Source organism: Venturia canescens, chromosome 2 (genome assembly GCF_019457755.1).
Source record: "Venturia canescens isolate UGA chromosome 2, ASM1945775v1, whole genome shotgun sequence".
Lineage (NCBI taxonomy): Eukaryota > Metazoa > Arthropoda > Insecta > Hymenoptera > Ichneumonidae > Venturia > Venturia canescens.
In genome coordinates, this window is record NC_057422.1 from 24,935,173 (window position 1) to 24,952,234 (window position 17,062).

The 17,062-nt window shown below is 36.5% G+C and overlaps 3 protein-coding genes across 4 annotated transcripts; 2 read left to right on the plus strand and 1 right to left on the minus strand.

Moving 5' to 3' along the window:
- On the plus strand, positions 1 to 6,213 carry LOC122406304 (probable citrate synthase 2, mitochondrial). Its single transcript, XM_043411699.1, has 7 exons — positions 1 to 39; positions 311 to 622; positions 864 to 1,208; positions 3,900 to 4,126; positions 4,228 to 4,360; positions 4,470 to 4,766; positions 5,678 to 6,213. The coding sequence occupies exons 1-7, from the start codon at positions 1 to 3 to the stop codon at positions 5,858 to 5,860; spliced, it is 1,536 nt and encodes a 511-aa protein (XP_043267634.1). The 3' UTR covers positions 5,861 to 6,213.
- A 2,566-nt stretch (positions 6,214 to 8,779) lies between these two features.
- On the plus strand, positions 8,780 to 13,077 carry LOC122407383 (RING finger and transmembrane domain-containing protein 2). 2 transcript variants are annotated; one of them, XM_043413561.1, is made up of 5 exons: positions 8,780 to 9,080; positions 9,511 to 9,838; positions 10,338 to 11,081; positions 11,602 to 11,817; positions 11,983 to 13,077. In XM_043413561.1, the coding sequence occupies exons 2-5, from the start codon at positions 9,575 to 9,577 to the stop codon at positions 12,214 to 12,216; spliced, it is 1,458 nt and encodes a 485-aa protein (XP_043269496.1). In that variant the 5' UTR covers positions 8,780 to 9,080; positions 9,511 to 9,574; the 3' UTR covers positions 12,217 to 13,077. The 2 variants fall into 2 exon arrangements, with proteins under 2 accessions (XP_043269496.1, XP_043269497.1); XM_043413562.1 differs by having other exon boundaries at positions 9,582 to 9,838.
- A 2-nt stretch (positions 13,078 to 13,079) lies between these two features.
- On the minus strand, positions 13,080 to 15,270 carry LOC122407385 (ADP-ribosylation factor-like protein 6-interacting protein 4). The gene is made up of 2 exons (XM_043413563.1): positions 13,385 to 15,270; positions 13,080 to 13,252 (listed from the first exon to the last, which is right to left on the minus strand). The coding sequence occupies exons 1-2, from the start codon at positions 14,308 to 14,310 to the stop codon at positions 13,126 to 13,128; spliced, it is 1,053 nt and encodes a 350-aa protein (XP_043269498.1). The 5' UTR covers positions 14,311 to 15,270; the 3' UTR covers positions 13,080 to 13,125.
- Positions 15,271 to 17,062: the final 1,792 nt, after the last annotated feature.

Sequence of the window (17,062 nt, forward strand, 5' to 3'; positions counted from 1 at the left end):
ATGCATGAAAAGATAAACGCGAAAAATTCCGTATCGATCGTAAAGTTTGGAACAGCTCGAAAAGGTGATAAGCGCAATAAACCGGGAATCAAATGAATCGGAATTGATCCTCGGAGACTCGAAAGTGTGGAGAAACTATGTTAAACTTATTCCGCCGAGGGTTTCAATGTCCGCCGTTTAATCGAACTCGGATAACGAGGAGAGAGTTGAGAAGCGATGGAAGTATCAAAGAGGAGAATAACGAGGCGGCTTCGTCATCGATGTACAAGCCACTAGGGAAAGGCGCCAAGCGACACGTTACAATGGTTAGTACCACCAGATATTTGTTTCCATCGATCGTTTATTAATTAATCGTTGGAAGCGTGCGTGTAATAACTGTGGGGGTGCGGGTCGATGCAACCGCACAAAGGTAAGCACCACTCGAGGAACACCGAGTCCAAGTATCGATCTCAAAGAGGCCGTACGAGAAAAAATACCGCTCCATTACGACCTACTGAGGAAGCTCCGATCGCAGCATGGCTCGACCGTTATTAGCCGAATAACCATCGACGATATTTACGAGGGACTCAAGGGCGTAAATACTTTGGTCAGGGAAACTTGCGAAGCTGATTCTACGTTTGGGGTAAAAGAAATACCGCATTGAAGGAAAAATTTCGTTGAGAGGCTGATGAATTTTCCTTTCCGCATCCAACACTCCGCATCAACGACCACATTATCCGTTATCCAATAATCGAAATAAAAAGTTTGCCTCAAAACGGAAGGAGACATTCCGATGTAAAGATCTACGAAATTTTCTCGACTCAACGTCTTAAAACTCATAAAAAAACTCATAATGCGTTTATTTGCCAAAATCGCAATTGCAGCTTCGTTACAGAGGTTTAACCTTGTCGGAAGTGCTCGCTCTTTTGCCACGTCACAGCAATGCACCGAGTCCTGAAGCAGTATTTTGGCTCCTCCTGACCGGAGACGTACCCACCTACGAACAAACCGCTTCTCTCGTCGAAGACTGGAACTTACGACGTCAGAGACAAAAAAAATGGTGGCTCCAGTCTGGAGATGGTTCCTTCGTAGGTCGCATTTTCAAGGCTTTTCCCAAATACGTAACTCCCTTAACTAAATTGTCTGTAGTACTCAGCGCATTTAACGCAACGGAAAAAGGTCTCAATGAAATTGGTACCACAAGAAATATGAGCTACGATTCTTGGGAGGTGAGTTTAACGATTTTAGTATTCAACCGGAGTAAAACAATTTTTACCGTGAACTCTAAAATAAATTGTTTGCCCGACCAACGAATTGACAAATTCATTAATTTGTTCTAACGTTATTAGGAGATACATATTACGGAAGCGCGACTGTATACAAATATGCGTATGGCTCCGGTAATTTTGTTGACTTATTATTCTCGAGATATTTTCTCCATGTCATCAGCCATTCGATAACTAAAAATATTCAAGTTGATTTCATTGATATTTCGTGCCACCACTTTTTTCTTTCTTTTATTCCAGTAGAAGAAAAAAAAATGAAAAAAAAGAAACACTTTTACTGGCGAAAAAAATGTTCCTTACGGTTCACACCGTGCGATTTTTCGCTCTCATAAATTTATTTTCGAATAGAGCCAATTTGAATGTTTTTATTCCGTTGGCTTTTGACATTCGCGCCTGCCTGCCTGCCTGCCTGGACGCGTGCATGCATGAATTGATGAAATTGACCAACGAGCCCGAACAGAAAGAGCAGAATCGAGCAGTTTCATGATTTATTTTTTTACGATTGGCCGTACGAGAAATTTTTTAACAATAAATGACGTCGACACGGAGTCATTGCGAGAGATGGAACGCGAGTATAAAAATTATTGGGTCTCGATGGAGTTTTGTATGCCATCGAGAGCAGAATGTTTTATTGGAAAATAGAAAAATTAATCTAAGAGTTCGCAGAAAGGTTCTCATCATCGATCACCAAATATGCAGTGATAGTCGCGACCACTTAACATCGTTACAGGTTATATATTCATCGTTCGGATAATATATTACTGAAATTCGTTTGTCATATGGTGTACCTACGCTCATCATGTGACACTGCTTTTGACGAATATTCACGAATATTTGCTTTGCTACATGAATAACCTGAAAATTTAAGAGCGCTGCGATCATACTAACATTGTTTGAAGAAACACGGAATATTTACTTCATGCGCCACTTAAATAAGCAGAAACAATAATAAAATATGAGATTGTCAATTTCGGTATCGATTTCTGACAATAAAAAAATAAATAACTCATTTCGAAAATTCATAACTCGGATCCAAGACACAACGGAGAAAGTTTCTTGTAAATTTGAAGCAAATCGAAGTTCTCAGGAAAAAATTACAGCTATCCAAACACAGCGATTTTTGAAAAAAAAAGTATAGGGTAGATATCGACAGAATATACTTTCACAAAAAATATCAGTTGTTATTTAATAACCCTCTACTTCGGCAACTGATAGGTTTGGGAGAATTTTGAAAACAGGTAAAATTTTGTTAACGCAGTGCTTTAGTTGAAAGCTTCCAGCTGAGCCGAATTTGAGTTTATCACTAATTTCTATTTTTTTTTTTCTTAAAAGTAGGACGTTCACAGAAAATAATGCCGTTTGAACGGAATCTCCAAAACATAGTATAACTGAAATACAAACTTTTGAAAATGATTAAAAAACTGACCTTTTTGGAATTTCAAAAAATTCTCCAGCAGCGGCCGGGTTTGATCGAAACGGGCTCAAATTTTTAGGATCATCTCCTTTTCTGATGTACTCTCAAGGAAAAAAACAGCATCAAAATTACTGACCTGCGAGAGCGCCCACACTTTCATGGCAGAATAACAACCGTCCTCTTTATGACTCCATTCAAAAAGAACTCTGCTCTCAAAATCTTTACTCCGAAATTCATAACATCTCTACGTCTACTCATGTATAATCCATGATCTTTAATATCTTTACTCATGATGAGATACGTTCTGAAATTATCATCATAAATAGAGATATTGGAGATTAAATATTACACCGAAGTAGATATGTTCTTCTGGATGTTCTCTACTCAGATTCGCAGTTGTTAAGAGTATGGATCAGTCGACTAACCTCACTTGAAATTTTCGAAATCGGAATTCTTTGACACAGTTTGACCGATTAAAAAAAGGCTTTGTCAGCCTACGCAGGACGATGGCAAAAATCGACTGACAGACCGACTGATCCATCCTCTTAAGAGGATTATTTTTGCCATCGTCCTGCGTAGGCTGACAGAGCCTTTTTTCAATCAGTCAAACTGTGTCAAAGAATTTCGATTTCGAAAATTTCAAGTGAGGTTAGTCGACTGATCCATACTCTTAAGGAGCGGAGTTGTTATCGAGAATGGCTATCGATAGAGTTGTTAACTAGTAGCTGTTAACATCATATCACAGCTCTACGCGATAACAACTCCGCTCTTTGAGCATGTATTTAGAGGAGAACTGTTATTGAATATATTACTGATAGTAGAATTGTTGACTTGCTGCAACACAACTCGACTCTTACAAATCTATTCGATAACATTTCCACTTCGAAGATTTTTATTTTATGTATGAATCACGTCTCTACTCTTTAACATTTCTAGGCAGATAACACAGAAGATTAATGACAAAAGAGACATATTGATTTTCAAATTTGAGAGTAGAGCTGTTGGGAGCAGCTTTGTTTTTGAGAAGAGCCGTAAAGAGGACGGTTGTTATTCTGCCAAAATAATGGATCTGTCCATATATTATTATATATATACAGGATAAATATTCGTGAAGGAATAACATATATATAACCGTATAATGTTACGCAACAAGTTGCGAGATTATGAGAACCGTAACAAAAGTCTATGAAAGGAAAAATGAATAACTCGTTATTCGACAGAAGACTTACGAGGAAGGAATGGAGCTACTTGCTATTTTGCCAGGGATGGTCGGACTCACGAGAGACGCGGATAGAGGCATCGAAGCAGGATTTATGAAATTCGATGAAAAGAGGGCTGATTGGGTGGACTTCCTTCTGGAAAACTCCGGACTTTTGTCCAATACGATCGATGACCGGAAGAAAGCTTCGTTCGGTGATTTTTTGAGATTATACATCGTCGCGAATGCGTAAGTTTTGAAATTTGTTTAATCGATCGAATGAACGTTCGCTCGTATATGTCGAAGCCTCGAAAGCTTTTGGCACAGATATCGTTTGGTGGGATCGACAGTGACGAAGATGGTGGAATACCGAGCACTCACGTGACCCAAATTCTCGGAGCTTCCCGGTTGGAGCTGAGCAAAACATTGGCCGCCGGTGTTCTCGCTTATTCCAATGAACCTAACACCGGAACAATGTCTCAGGTATCGATTGATAATTATAATAATTCAATGGAAATAATGAATGAAAAAACCGATTAATTTCGATGCCGCGCTCGTACGATAGCTACAAATAATGGTCCCTCGCGCGCAGTACATGGATTTTCAGAAGAAGATCCAAAATGTTCTGGGACATCGACCAAGCGGAGAGGCCTTGAAGGATCTCGTTAGTACCCTATTCGTGAAGGAGAGCGAAATAATCGGCCACAAAGAAACACCTATCAGCGATTCTCGTTACGCGGCTTTCTCAGACTTTGCCAGAGAAAATATGAACGAAGAACCGGATATCAAACTCTCCAGAGATATCACACGAATTCTTACCGCAATCGCCAACTCGTCCGGTAAAAATTTGTGGCCGGAACAAAGTGCCATCGCTGCTCCAATCTTTCAGGTCTAATGAAATTCCTTTTCAAGTCCTCCATTCACGACGAAAAGATTTTTTAGCTGATGCGAATGTTTTCAAACTTCGCGGCGGAGTTCAAAGTAATTTGCGCATACACTTTATAGAATGCAGGATGCACATAATGTTCAGCAACAACCGTACAAAGTTTTCCCAAATTCGAATTTTTTGAACTTTCTCAACTTCGAGTATCCGAATTTTAATCGTTTGCGTAGCTTTGGGCAACTCTATTTCCCAAAAGATATTGCGATAACCGATAAGCTATCTCGGGATTCCGCAATTCTGGGGATTACGATTAGTCGAGATAAATTACTATGCAGATTCACAAAAATTTTAAGTCGTTTTCGTATTTTAAGGAGTTTCGGTACAGATGTCTAAATATTAAGAAATTGATCAAATTTGGTGATAATGTTGTTCAACATCAAGTGCGAAAACACAAATTTTTTCAAAATTTTCTTCTACTTAGTTATCGCGAGTAATTACGAATTAAAGCAGATTTCTTATGCCCGGAATGTATACCTATATATATGGAAACGCTATGCTTATACACGTGAACTTTAGTGATCAATTACTCGATAACTGTATAGAAGAAAAATCTTAAAAAATTTGTGTTGTCAAATTTGACACTAAAGAATATGTTCACCAAATTTTATAAAATTCTGAACTTTTTGAAATTTTTTATGCTTTTAGCATGGTTTAGCATGGCAACATTGTATCTCCTGTACCGAAACTCCTTAAACGTTCGAAGCGAGAAGAGTTTTCAATATTTGAAAAAGAGACTACTTTTGAAGCGAAAAGAAAATGAAAAACGTAGTAATTGCGTATTCGAATGATGCGATATTACAGTATATATCATTTAATATTCTATGTATTCGTTGTTGCGATTGAATTTCGAATTGTAGTTGTACGGCCTCAAGAACATGGAATTCAATCAAACCCTTTTGTGGATGTCCAGAGCTTTGGGTACCGTCGCCTCGATCATATGGACCAGAGCGACTGACATTCCACCGGAGCACCCCAAATCCCAAAGCACATATACTTACGTGAATTTATTCGAAAATTCTCGAAAAAATGCCAAACCGTGATGGTATCATCCCCTTTCGCACCTTTCACCCCTTTTGTTCCGAGGAAAAAACCAAATGATACTTTTTTTCCATATAAACATGAAACGTACGATCAATTCGTCTGTTATTTGTATGTTTTATGTATTATTTTTAACCAGAGAAGTAAATATAAAAAATGATTTATTAAGAAAGTACTCCAATTCTCATATTTATTTATCGTAACGCCTTTCGATACTAGTTTTTGAAATAAATGGCAACGAAACTATTTTTTTTTTTTTTTACGAACACTATCCGTATTACAGAATAGTTAGTGCAAGATAAGGCGCGACCTGGGCCATGTTATAAGTATAAATTCGCACCGAGATAAACTCTTTGATGATAAATGGAAAGTTGAAAAAACTTATTTCCGTTAAGGAGGGTGGATCACGAAATCAAAATAATCAGAATTTGATCAAACTTCGTGATAACATTCTTTGGCATCAAGTACACAAATACAATTTTTTTCAAATTTTTTTACCACATGGTTATCGCAGAATTGAGCATTAAATCGAAGTTCTTATGCACGAGATGTATTAACTGCATGTATATATTAGAGTGGCGCAAAAAAATCGACTATTTTTTTTCAGGGTCTCCTATGAAAATATGTTCATTTATCATGTTTCAAGAGCCTCCTCCAAAAATCAGCTCAAAAAAATTTTTCTTAAAGGTCGCTCAAGATTTTTAAAAAATCCAAAAATAGTTAAGATTTGACTTTTTTTATTTTAAAAATTTTTTTGCTCAATACAGCGAAATTTTGTACCAAAAAAACCAATGAGTTTCTGAAATTTTCAACTCAAAATATTCATTTTAAAACGTCGCTCAAAATTCATTTTAATTTTTATATACTTAAATTGTATTGTTTCGAGCGACATTTAAATATTCATATTGATTATCAATTTGAATTTTGAGTTCCAATTAGTAAGATAATCGATGAAAATGCATTACGAAGCGGAGGAAAAATCGTATATAACAATGTAGGTAATAGACCAGAAACACGAAAATTTTTTTATCGGCGTAGCAAACCGTGTTTGAGCCTGCGCTATTTTTGCTTTCATTCAATTATAAAGTACTTGTTCGCAAACAACAATTCGAAGTATTTTTGTTGGTAAAATCTACTTGATAATTATTAAAACAAATTGTTCAAAACATCACTCAGTATTGTACCAAATTCACTCATTATGAGAGTCAATAAATGTTTTGATTAAACAGGTATGCTCTATTCATATATAATTACATTTTCTCTGCTAACTAGTTCTCGTAATTGTTTGAATTGTTTAAATAAAAATATCGACCTATTGTAAAATCATACCTTGTTACGTCAGATTTTTCCTCCATCTCATTGTGTATTTCTAACCATTATCTTACTTATTGAAAGTGAAAATTAAAATGAATAATCAATATAAATATTTAAAGGTCTCTCGAAGCATCGAAAGCAAAGCATATAAAAGATGAAATTAATTATGAGCGACCTTTTAAAATGAATATTTTCAGTTAAAAATTTGAGAAACTCGTTGATTTTTTCTGGACAATATTTCGGTGTATCGAGAAAAAAAAATTTTTTAATTAAAAAATTCAAATTTCGACTATTTTTGGAATTTTTAAAAATCTTGAGCGACCTTTAAAAATTTTTTTGTTGACTTGATTTTTGGAGGGGGCTCTTGAAACATGATAAATTAACATATTATTTTTTTGCGCCACCCTAGTATATATGTATGTAAACTCTATATGCTTATACACGTGAACTTTAGTGTTCAATTACTCAAGAGCTATGTGGTAGAAAAATTATCTAAAATAAGTATCTAAAAAAATTTATATTGTCTTATATATTTTTAACCCTTAGTGTGCATCTGGTGTCAGGTTGACCCCAAAATTTTTTTCTCACATGAATAGCATTTACAGATGAGCATCTCATAAGTAAAACCCCGAATATTAAGAAATCGTTATCCGCTCTCTAAAAGTAGGGAGCATAGCCACTTCATATTCCAAAATAAATACACTTTTTGGAACGGTTGCAAAGTGGACTATTTTTCCCTTAAAGCATGGACCCTTGTCTGTAAAACTCTGTAAGGATTTTTTTCAAAACTCAAAATTTAATTTTTTACGAGGATGTAACCGAAAAAGTGCTTTTTACGCGCACTATCAACTTTGAGCACGTTTTTGAACAAAAAAAAAAAAGATTTTTTTGGAAATTCGACTTTGCAGCCTTAAAGTTAGATCAATTCACTGCAAAAAGTGACTAAACCTTTTATTCCGAAAAGCGCATAGTTACCGAGCTATTCGATGTCAAAAATGACCTGGGGTCAAAGTAACCCCATGTGCACGAAATGTCCCGCTGTGAAGGTGTGCACACTAAGGGTTAAATAATACATTTACCAAATTTTATGAAATTTTTATCATTTTGAAATTTTTAATATTTCTAACATGGTTTAGCATGGCAACATTGTATCGTCGCGATCCACCTTCCTTAAACGTCATTCGAAATGTAACCACATCATCGCGATTATTGCAACTTCTTGAGTAGTACACCTGTCATTTTCTATGGTTATGCTGCAGTACGCAAGAATAAAAAAATCCCACTGTGGAGAAAACGCAAGGGAATACATAAATGACAGCAGGTGCAGTCAATTTTCGAAAGCGTTGTGTCGCACTTTGAACAAAAATAACACCATTTTTTTTTAATTCATAACTATTTTTGGGTCAGGAAAAAAATTTGAAAAAATTCTGAAAAATCTTTTTGGTAGCAGAAAAAGATAAAAAAGTTCCCGCCAAATATAAAGGGATCGAGTTCATAAGTGGTCGATTTGGCTTGGAATGCCCCATATAATATCCGAAGTATTTTTTTTGTTTTAGCTACCATCGCGCCTCCTCGTGCGATAACGAGTAACAGGATATCAGAATGCTGCTGTTATTGTATATCTGCGAGCATCGCGACCGTCGGGTAAACGCGACGTTAGTTTAAACCAGGCAAAAATTACGTGCATTGTTGTTCAATAACGTTCCCGAATATTGGCATACACCTCATTTTATTTTCGCGAAATTTGTCAGGCAAACCTGTCACAATTAACTTGTTTCATGACCAGCAGTTTTTTGTTCACATTGAATTATTGAATAACGAAAACAAAACGAACCAAGGCTGTAGCGAATCTTGAGACGAATGGAGTTGAGTCCCCAAAGAGAAGACGCGATATTTAGGTGCAACAAGGTATATCTATCGACCTTTATAAATGGAAATTCACTTGATCAATAATCGTCAATTCCTCAATCGAATGACCATTATGCTTGAATATCTCAAACAAAATTAGCCACATTTTTCATTGCTTTCTAACACACAAGTTCCTCAAAATTCTAACCTCTTTCTTCTTATGTTTTTGTTATCATTCTACTTCTCGACGTGTGCGTGGTACTTTGACACAACCTGCACTCTGCACTTATTATTGTCTGACGTTTCATTCACGGCCATTGAAGATTAATTTTGTTGTTCATAATTTAGCATATTATTAAAACCTATGAATAAGTGATTTATTCACAAAATGTAATTGTTATACTTCTCGTAAATGTTTATGAAACATTTATAATAAAAGTATCAAGTGCAAAAGTAACAGAATTTAGTGAAACATATTACACATTTGCAGATTCAAAATATTAAAATAAAGAACAAAGTTGTTCATAAATTACAACAATTAGCTAAACTACAGTATGGCAGGATGCGCTTTGACTGACGCTGCTACCAGGGCTCAAGAAGAAGAAAGAGTCGGCACAAATGAGTCGACAACTTGTACAAAATCACCACCAGGATTATTAATGGTGCATACAGCATGCACCATTGAAGCTTTGCCAACAGCTACACATAGAAGCTACCCAAATTGTGTTACAAGAACAATGGATCAAAACAGAATGTTTTCCGAAAGGATGCCTGCTACCTTGCAAGGCACAGGCAACCCAGTTGCTCAGACCTGTACAGTGAGTATGAAAAATTTTGAACGCGTGGCATATTCGTTTTCGCAGCATGAGAACAATATAGATATATTTTTGCACACATCTACACTTGAAATTTCTAAATAAAACGGGAAAATATTGAATTTCATCTTTTGATGATTTTCATTCCAGAATCACGGCTGAATTTGACAAAATAAAATAAGAACAGTAGCAAATAATAAAAAGTAAAATAGAGAAGTCAAAAAGACTGACATATTTTGTAGATTGCATTCCTATAAATGCCAAGACGACAAGAAAATTTGAACCGCTAACACGAGTTTGATATATTTCCTCTCAACGTGTAGTTCGACTTTCATTCGTGGTACAAATCAATGTTGTCGCAGAGAGATGATTTCTTGCTGAAAAAAAACAAAACAAAACAAAAATAAGCATTATATAGTTGACTGAAAATTAAAAAAATAAAGGTTCTGTGTTAATAAATACAAGGTAATCTGTTATTAACAATGAAAAAACATGTTCACAGCATCAACCCGAGGTGTCCCTGACTTCCTGGATAAATAGACGATTGCAAGAGCGTCGAGCCTCAGGTCCAAGAACATCCCTGACAGAAAGTTATGTAATAAATGTTGATGATGATTTATCACCAGAAACAACAGATGTCAGTGATCGAGAACCTGCAGAAGATCATCACGATTTTCATAGCACAACAGTAGCCGACAATCATTTGAACGATATTCGAGAAGCTACGACCGGCGATCGAACTAGCGACAACAACCACAACGACAATAACGAGGCTAATAACAACAACAGAAGAAATAGCGAAGCAGAAGCCTTAATGACTTTGCCTCTAACTTCAGAATCTCGCGATCTGCTCTATTTATTACTCGATGTGCTGAACAAGTGTCTTCCATTCGCGATAATATTACTTTCAAAATGTATTTACGATTACAAAGCCTGTATCATCGAATTTCTAGGTCTCTTAATCATTTTTACAACCGCCAATAGAGATCTCAAACGAGAGATAGCGAAACAACAGAATGGAAGCTGGAAAATTCTTCTCAGTATATTGGCTTATATTCGCGGTTGTTTTTTTCTAATTGATTACATTTTCGAAGAACCATTATTCAGAATGTACACAGTACCAAAAACGATGAGCGAACTTCTGTGGTCCGTTATTATCACCGATATGGTGCTTAAACTCTTCACTATTACCTTCAAAGTCTTCGTTACTTGTCTACCGGCACGAATATTACCATATGCAAGAAGGGTGAGTTTGCTTCATTGAAAATGTTATATAAACCATCACCATACCCACATTTTTTTGAGCTATTTGCTAATTCCACCAATCACGAGTGTATATATACCCGAGACCCGTTTTGACTTGCTTTCCCTATATTTTTCTTTCTAAGATGATGGATCAGTTGGTAATCACACCTCGAATTTTTGAAATTGAAACTCTTTGACATCGTTCGTCCGATTAAAATAATAAAAATGTCATCGTACGCAGCACGATCGCAAAAATCCGATGACATTTTTATTTTTTCGATCAAACGAACGATGTGGAAAAATTTCCTTTTCAAAATTTACAGCTATCTCTCTCGCACTCACGGTTGTGATTACCGACTGATCCATCATCTTAATACTTGGCGTCAAGTGGCTGTCGCGTCTCTACATGCTATTTGACAGTATTCTCTCAATTGGATGGCTATTTAAGTCATTTTTATCACAAAATTGAAATGAAAAATAATTGTGATGCAAATTGTTACTTCAAAGTATTATTTATACAGGGAAAATATTATCTTGTGATGGAGGCCTGCTCGCAATTTTATCGATCAACTGCAACGGTTTATCCGTGGTTTTTTTATCTCTGGGACTGCTATGGTGGATCGGAAACCTTCATCGCTCATCTGTTTGCGGTTATTTACACGAACAACAAATTCAGTGACGTAGTGGCGCGGGGTAAACTTTTATGGGGCTCGCTGAAAAAAATGTGGCAAAACGTGGTAAAGTGAATCATATAAGCAAGAATTTTTTAAATCTTTCCTGTTTCCAAGACGTTGCATCATAAATGATGAATTATCTCATCTCAAAATATCAATAGTCATGGTACATTTTTTCATTTTGTGTGAAAACCAATGTAATTGATATTTATTTTTTGTATTTTTCAGAGTTTGGGTGTATCGCCTTCGAAAGATCAGTTAGTAGCAGCTGGTTCAGTGTGCGTTATCTGTCACGAGGAATTCTCCAATCCTGTACTGCTACAATGCAAACACATATTTTGTGAAGCTTGCGTAACAACGTGGCTTGACAGAGAGCGGACGTGTCCTCTCTGTCGTGCTCCAATATCAGACGATCCTGTTTATCGGGACGGTCACACGACCGACTTTATTCAATGGTATTGAAAACTCACGCATCCGAAAGGTGTTGGAAGTATTGAAAAAGGGACGAGTTTTTCTGTCCCTGCTTTATTGTAATACTCCTCAAGCGCACAAGTTGTTTACGTGAGTCGTCGATTAGTTAATCGGCTTAACATCCGTGATGATGAGAATAATCAATCCATAGATGGAAAATTATATCTGTATGCATAAAAAATATTGAGACACGTTTTCAGCGAAATTAGTCATCGTTTGACAACCATGTCAAATTTTCAAATAATTTATACATTGATTTATCCTCTGGATCATTTAAAAGAAAAAATACTTGTTTTATCTGTAGGGAGATACAAATTGAAAAAAAAAAAAAAATTATTTTTGGAAGAAAAAAAAGATTAGTGATCTTTTTTTTTATCCGTGTACTATTTTTGAAGGTGTATATAGCCAAGACGAACCATAATCAGGTTGATGATCTTGGTGAGAGCTTGTTTGAGATGTTACTACATCAAGAACAACAGTGAAATCGTTCGAAATTCGAAAGGAAATTATCGATTTTCTTGGGCGTGCAACCGTATTATTATTTTTGAATACTTTTGTTTTTCAAAACGTAAGAATGTTGACGATTCTGGACAAAGGTCAGATAGAAGTGTTGTTCCAGCACGGCGAGTGACGCTAAATGAAATCAACAAAAAATTCACAAGACTGAGAGAATCTAGAACGAAACTCGAGTCACGAGAATTGCTTTGTACTTGCAAAAATTATGTTTAGCCGCATTGTATTCATTGGAAATGAATGCATAAGTCCGGTCCAAAACTTTCCATGGCTTTGTGCAATAAACTGTATTTAAACATGATGCAAAGGAATAAAACGAAAAACATTATTGACAGTAAACGTTTAGTGATTTCCAGAGGAATTTATTGTAATAAACGGTGCACAAGGTCACTTGTTGACTGTGAGACGTGATTGGAAAAATTCTCCATCGCCTTTGGTAGCTTTTTTATTTATTGCCATGTGTCTATCTCTACTGACAATCTCTTCCAATACTTCACCATCTCCCTTAATCAACCTGGAATTCAATAAATCAACGTAAAGTTTCAAAACCTGATTTAAAACGCTCTATGAAAAGAAATTTTGATTAATATTTCTATTTTTTGCACAAATCTCGGTTGTCTTGTCACAATAATTATTTAACACTAACCTGTGTCGTCCTGTCTCTTCGTCATAAACTCTTCTCACAATACTCTGTTTTTTTTCCCATTCTTCTCTCGTCATTGGAGCCATGGCTCTAGCTCTGTCCTCTAATTCAACATTAATATCTTTAAGAAGTCTATCCTCAGGGTCTTTGATCATTTGGTGTTTGGTTTTCCCAACAGAAACTCCTGATTTGACTTCCAATATCTTTTTCAACTTGCGCCTTATCTCCCTTCGCTTTTTAGTCTCACGCTTCAATAATTTTTTTGCCAATTTCTTTTTTTTTCTTCTCTTTTCTCTCCTTCGTTTATCCGTACTGGAGATGCTACTGGAGCTGGACATACTGGAACTGTCGCCGAGGCTCGAAGTCTCGCTGGAGCTGCTACGGCTTGATGAACTGGAGCGAGAAAGAGACCGTCTTCTCTTATGAGACTTGCGAGATTTCTTAGCAACTTGACTAGAGTTAGAATGCCTTCTCAACAATTCATCTCGAGCTCCCTCATCTAGAGCCTTTAGTACCCGCCGTTCCATTAGGCCCGAATTACTCCCGGCGAATGTTTCATTCTTTTGCTCTTTTTGATGCAAACGGAGCAACCCCTGATTTCGGAACTCTTGCGGAATTCCAACGTCGTAGCTGCGTCTAACATTCTTACAAAATTCAGGACGCTCGCCGAGTAATCGTTTTGGTTTTGCATCGAGTTTCAATCTGACTATGCTCGAATTGCTTGAACTCGAATCACTTGCATACCTCCGACGATGTTTTTTTTTTCGTGATTTTCGCCGCTTGTCTTTGCCACAAGAATTTCTTTGCCCCGTAACTATTACACAATCTTCGGAAGATGAACTGGAACGCTTTTTCGACTTTTTCTTTTTTCTATGCTTTTCTGAAGAACGTTCAGTTGTTCTTGACCTGTGTGTCGCTCTACCACTCATTAGGAAATAATTTTTTTCCTTTCCTCAGAAAAATGAACTGAAATACTATTTATTTTTTCATTCGTATTGCAATGGAAAACACCACCACGATTTTAATATAGATTGAGAAAGCCGGTCCGCGTCCACGAGAAAATCTACATTAGCTAATCTTATTAACTGCGGAAGTAAGATGTACGTATACAAATTTACACGTACATACACATACGTGTTTCGACGATAATGTGATTACAAGATTAAGTAATTTTTATTCCTCGACACGAGAGGTTAAGGCACGGTTTAATATGTTTTTATTCTTTGAATAAATTCTTCGATTAGTGTTCAGTCCGAAAATTAATGCGCAGCAGAATAAGTCCTATTTCCGGGAAAAATCGATAAATATCTATTTTTTAATTTTTTTGTTTGTTTTTCGAGATTGTTCCGTTAATATATTTTAATTAGAAAGACACCATACAACGGAAAAAACAAGCTGACGCAGTTACAACAATACGCCTATGAACTGTGTGGGTCTCAACCACGTCTCAACAGTATCAACTAGGGATGCCGATCTAAGGATCGATTTTTCCCAAAATCGATTATTAACCAACGATTAATCGATTTTTCAGATCGATTCTCTCCGACTAATTAATTATTCGAATTGATCTTTCAATTGTGAGATCGATTTTTTAATACTGTTTTATTGATGATTCGGAAAATTTTTCCCGTGAGTCGTGAATCGTGAATTGAAGAGACGCGAGAGTACGAGACCCGTGCCTGTGAGAGAAGTGGCGCTACTAACTACTAGCTAGCTATTCAATCTCCCCTTCCATTCACACTTCACAGTTACAGTTTTATCACACTTATTTCTCATTTTTTATTGATATTCACAAAATCGATTCTGGGTGAATCGATCTCTGAGTGCTCAATTTATTATGGAATTGATTTGTTGTACCTCAATTCGATTCGATTTAATGAATCGATTTTCTTTCAACAATCCAACATCCCTAGTATCAACACAAGAGATGATGTGTGTTACTATACCAATGTTTTGTAACGCTCCCCGCGGGAGTTATAATAACTATTATTTCTATATTTATTTGATAGGGAGTTGAAACTCGCCTTGCAAAATTTCTCTCCAAAAATTCAAGACAATATTTAATTTTTGATGAATATATTGACGAAAATCTTGACTCTTCGACTGACAACAATAGGTCTGTTCATCTGTTCGCGCTAGCTGCACTTTGCACTTGCGAGTGTAAAAAAAACTAGAGCAGTGCACTAAGGATGCTAGTGGGTGTAGCGAGTGCAGCTAAGCAGCGCGAACGCGATAATTGTATATATATTTATGGTATTCTTATAATACATACAGGATCTTATTTAAACAGGAACGAATAGTCGTAATTTGTTATTAAAAACTTCTGTAACGATGATCATTCAGATTACTGAACTGTTTTAATTGTACATAAATTGGATTGACAAATTCAAATGCATTTTTTAGGTTATGTTGCACAATCCATTCCAACCAATAGCGTGCGTGGAAATAGAACCTGCACTTTTTACACTCGGTCCAAACCGAGTGCAGAAAGTGTAGAAAAAGTGTAAGTGTAGCTGCAGCACTTCTTATAGCTGTTGGCTGCTTATTGCTTGTGTTTTTCCTGCTGCTTCCGCTTCGGCTCTGTTTGGCTCTGTGTTCCCTGGTGGCTGTGGATGGGTATAGGAATTGTACGGATGTTGGTAAAGAGGGATTCGCCAAAGCTGTGTGATATGAAAAGAATGGTTGAAGGATGCGTTTCGTCTCAGGTACAGTGGCAAACTCATCAACCCCAAACGCCGTGGTTAAAGGTACTGGGATAGAATGTGTTATAATGAGAGCCTGTCGAAGCGTGTATATGAGAAACTTGTAACCTCGTAGCGGTGGTTGCGTGAGTTACATGGAACGTCACATTCCGGCGTGAACAGCATCATCTGACGTCATATCCGGTAAAACGAACGCGTAATTCACGAAAGTGCAGAAAGTTCAGCCAGCGCGAACAGACCTATATTACGATCGAACTTCACGTACAGGTAGTAAGTTCGTTTGATCGGATAATATTCTAGGTCCTTAGCATAAGAGTGACGGTGGATATGTCCTAGCCTAATATTTATAAGATGAAAGTGGGTAAAAGTATCGTATTAGGATATCAGAACTATTTATATAAGAAATCAAAGAAAGCCTTATTTTGATACATTTCAACGTATGGAGATTTAAGAATGAGTTAGTCAATGTACGTTCATATTTTTTATCGACTAGCGGTTATCGTTTATGGTATACGTATGCATTAGTCACTCAAGTCCGTCACGTTCCTCTCATTTTATTAATATTTCAATGATCATATTATCAAATCAGTATAAAATAAATGCTAAAGTACGAAATTCGTAAATTCGCGATTCCTAGCGCAGAAATCAGCGCACTCTGGTGACGAATTACGCATTTGTCACAGTTTTCTTCCACTCGTGTATTAATATAAGCGAGTACCGCTAAATGCAGCACACTATCCGATTTCATTTCGAAAGCGCAACCGCGCCCGTGCAACCCATCAAATACAATTTCTACTATTTTTTATTTTAAATTGAATTTCCACCCTCTTTCGTAATTTGCAATAAGACATTGGCATTTGTAAGGTCACAATTAAAAAATGGACCTCGCCGTTTGACCCATTGTTCGATCATACAGCTTCCTGCTCACTGCTTCAAAGATTTCACGAAGTTTATATCTATAATATTTACTAGCAGGAAG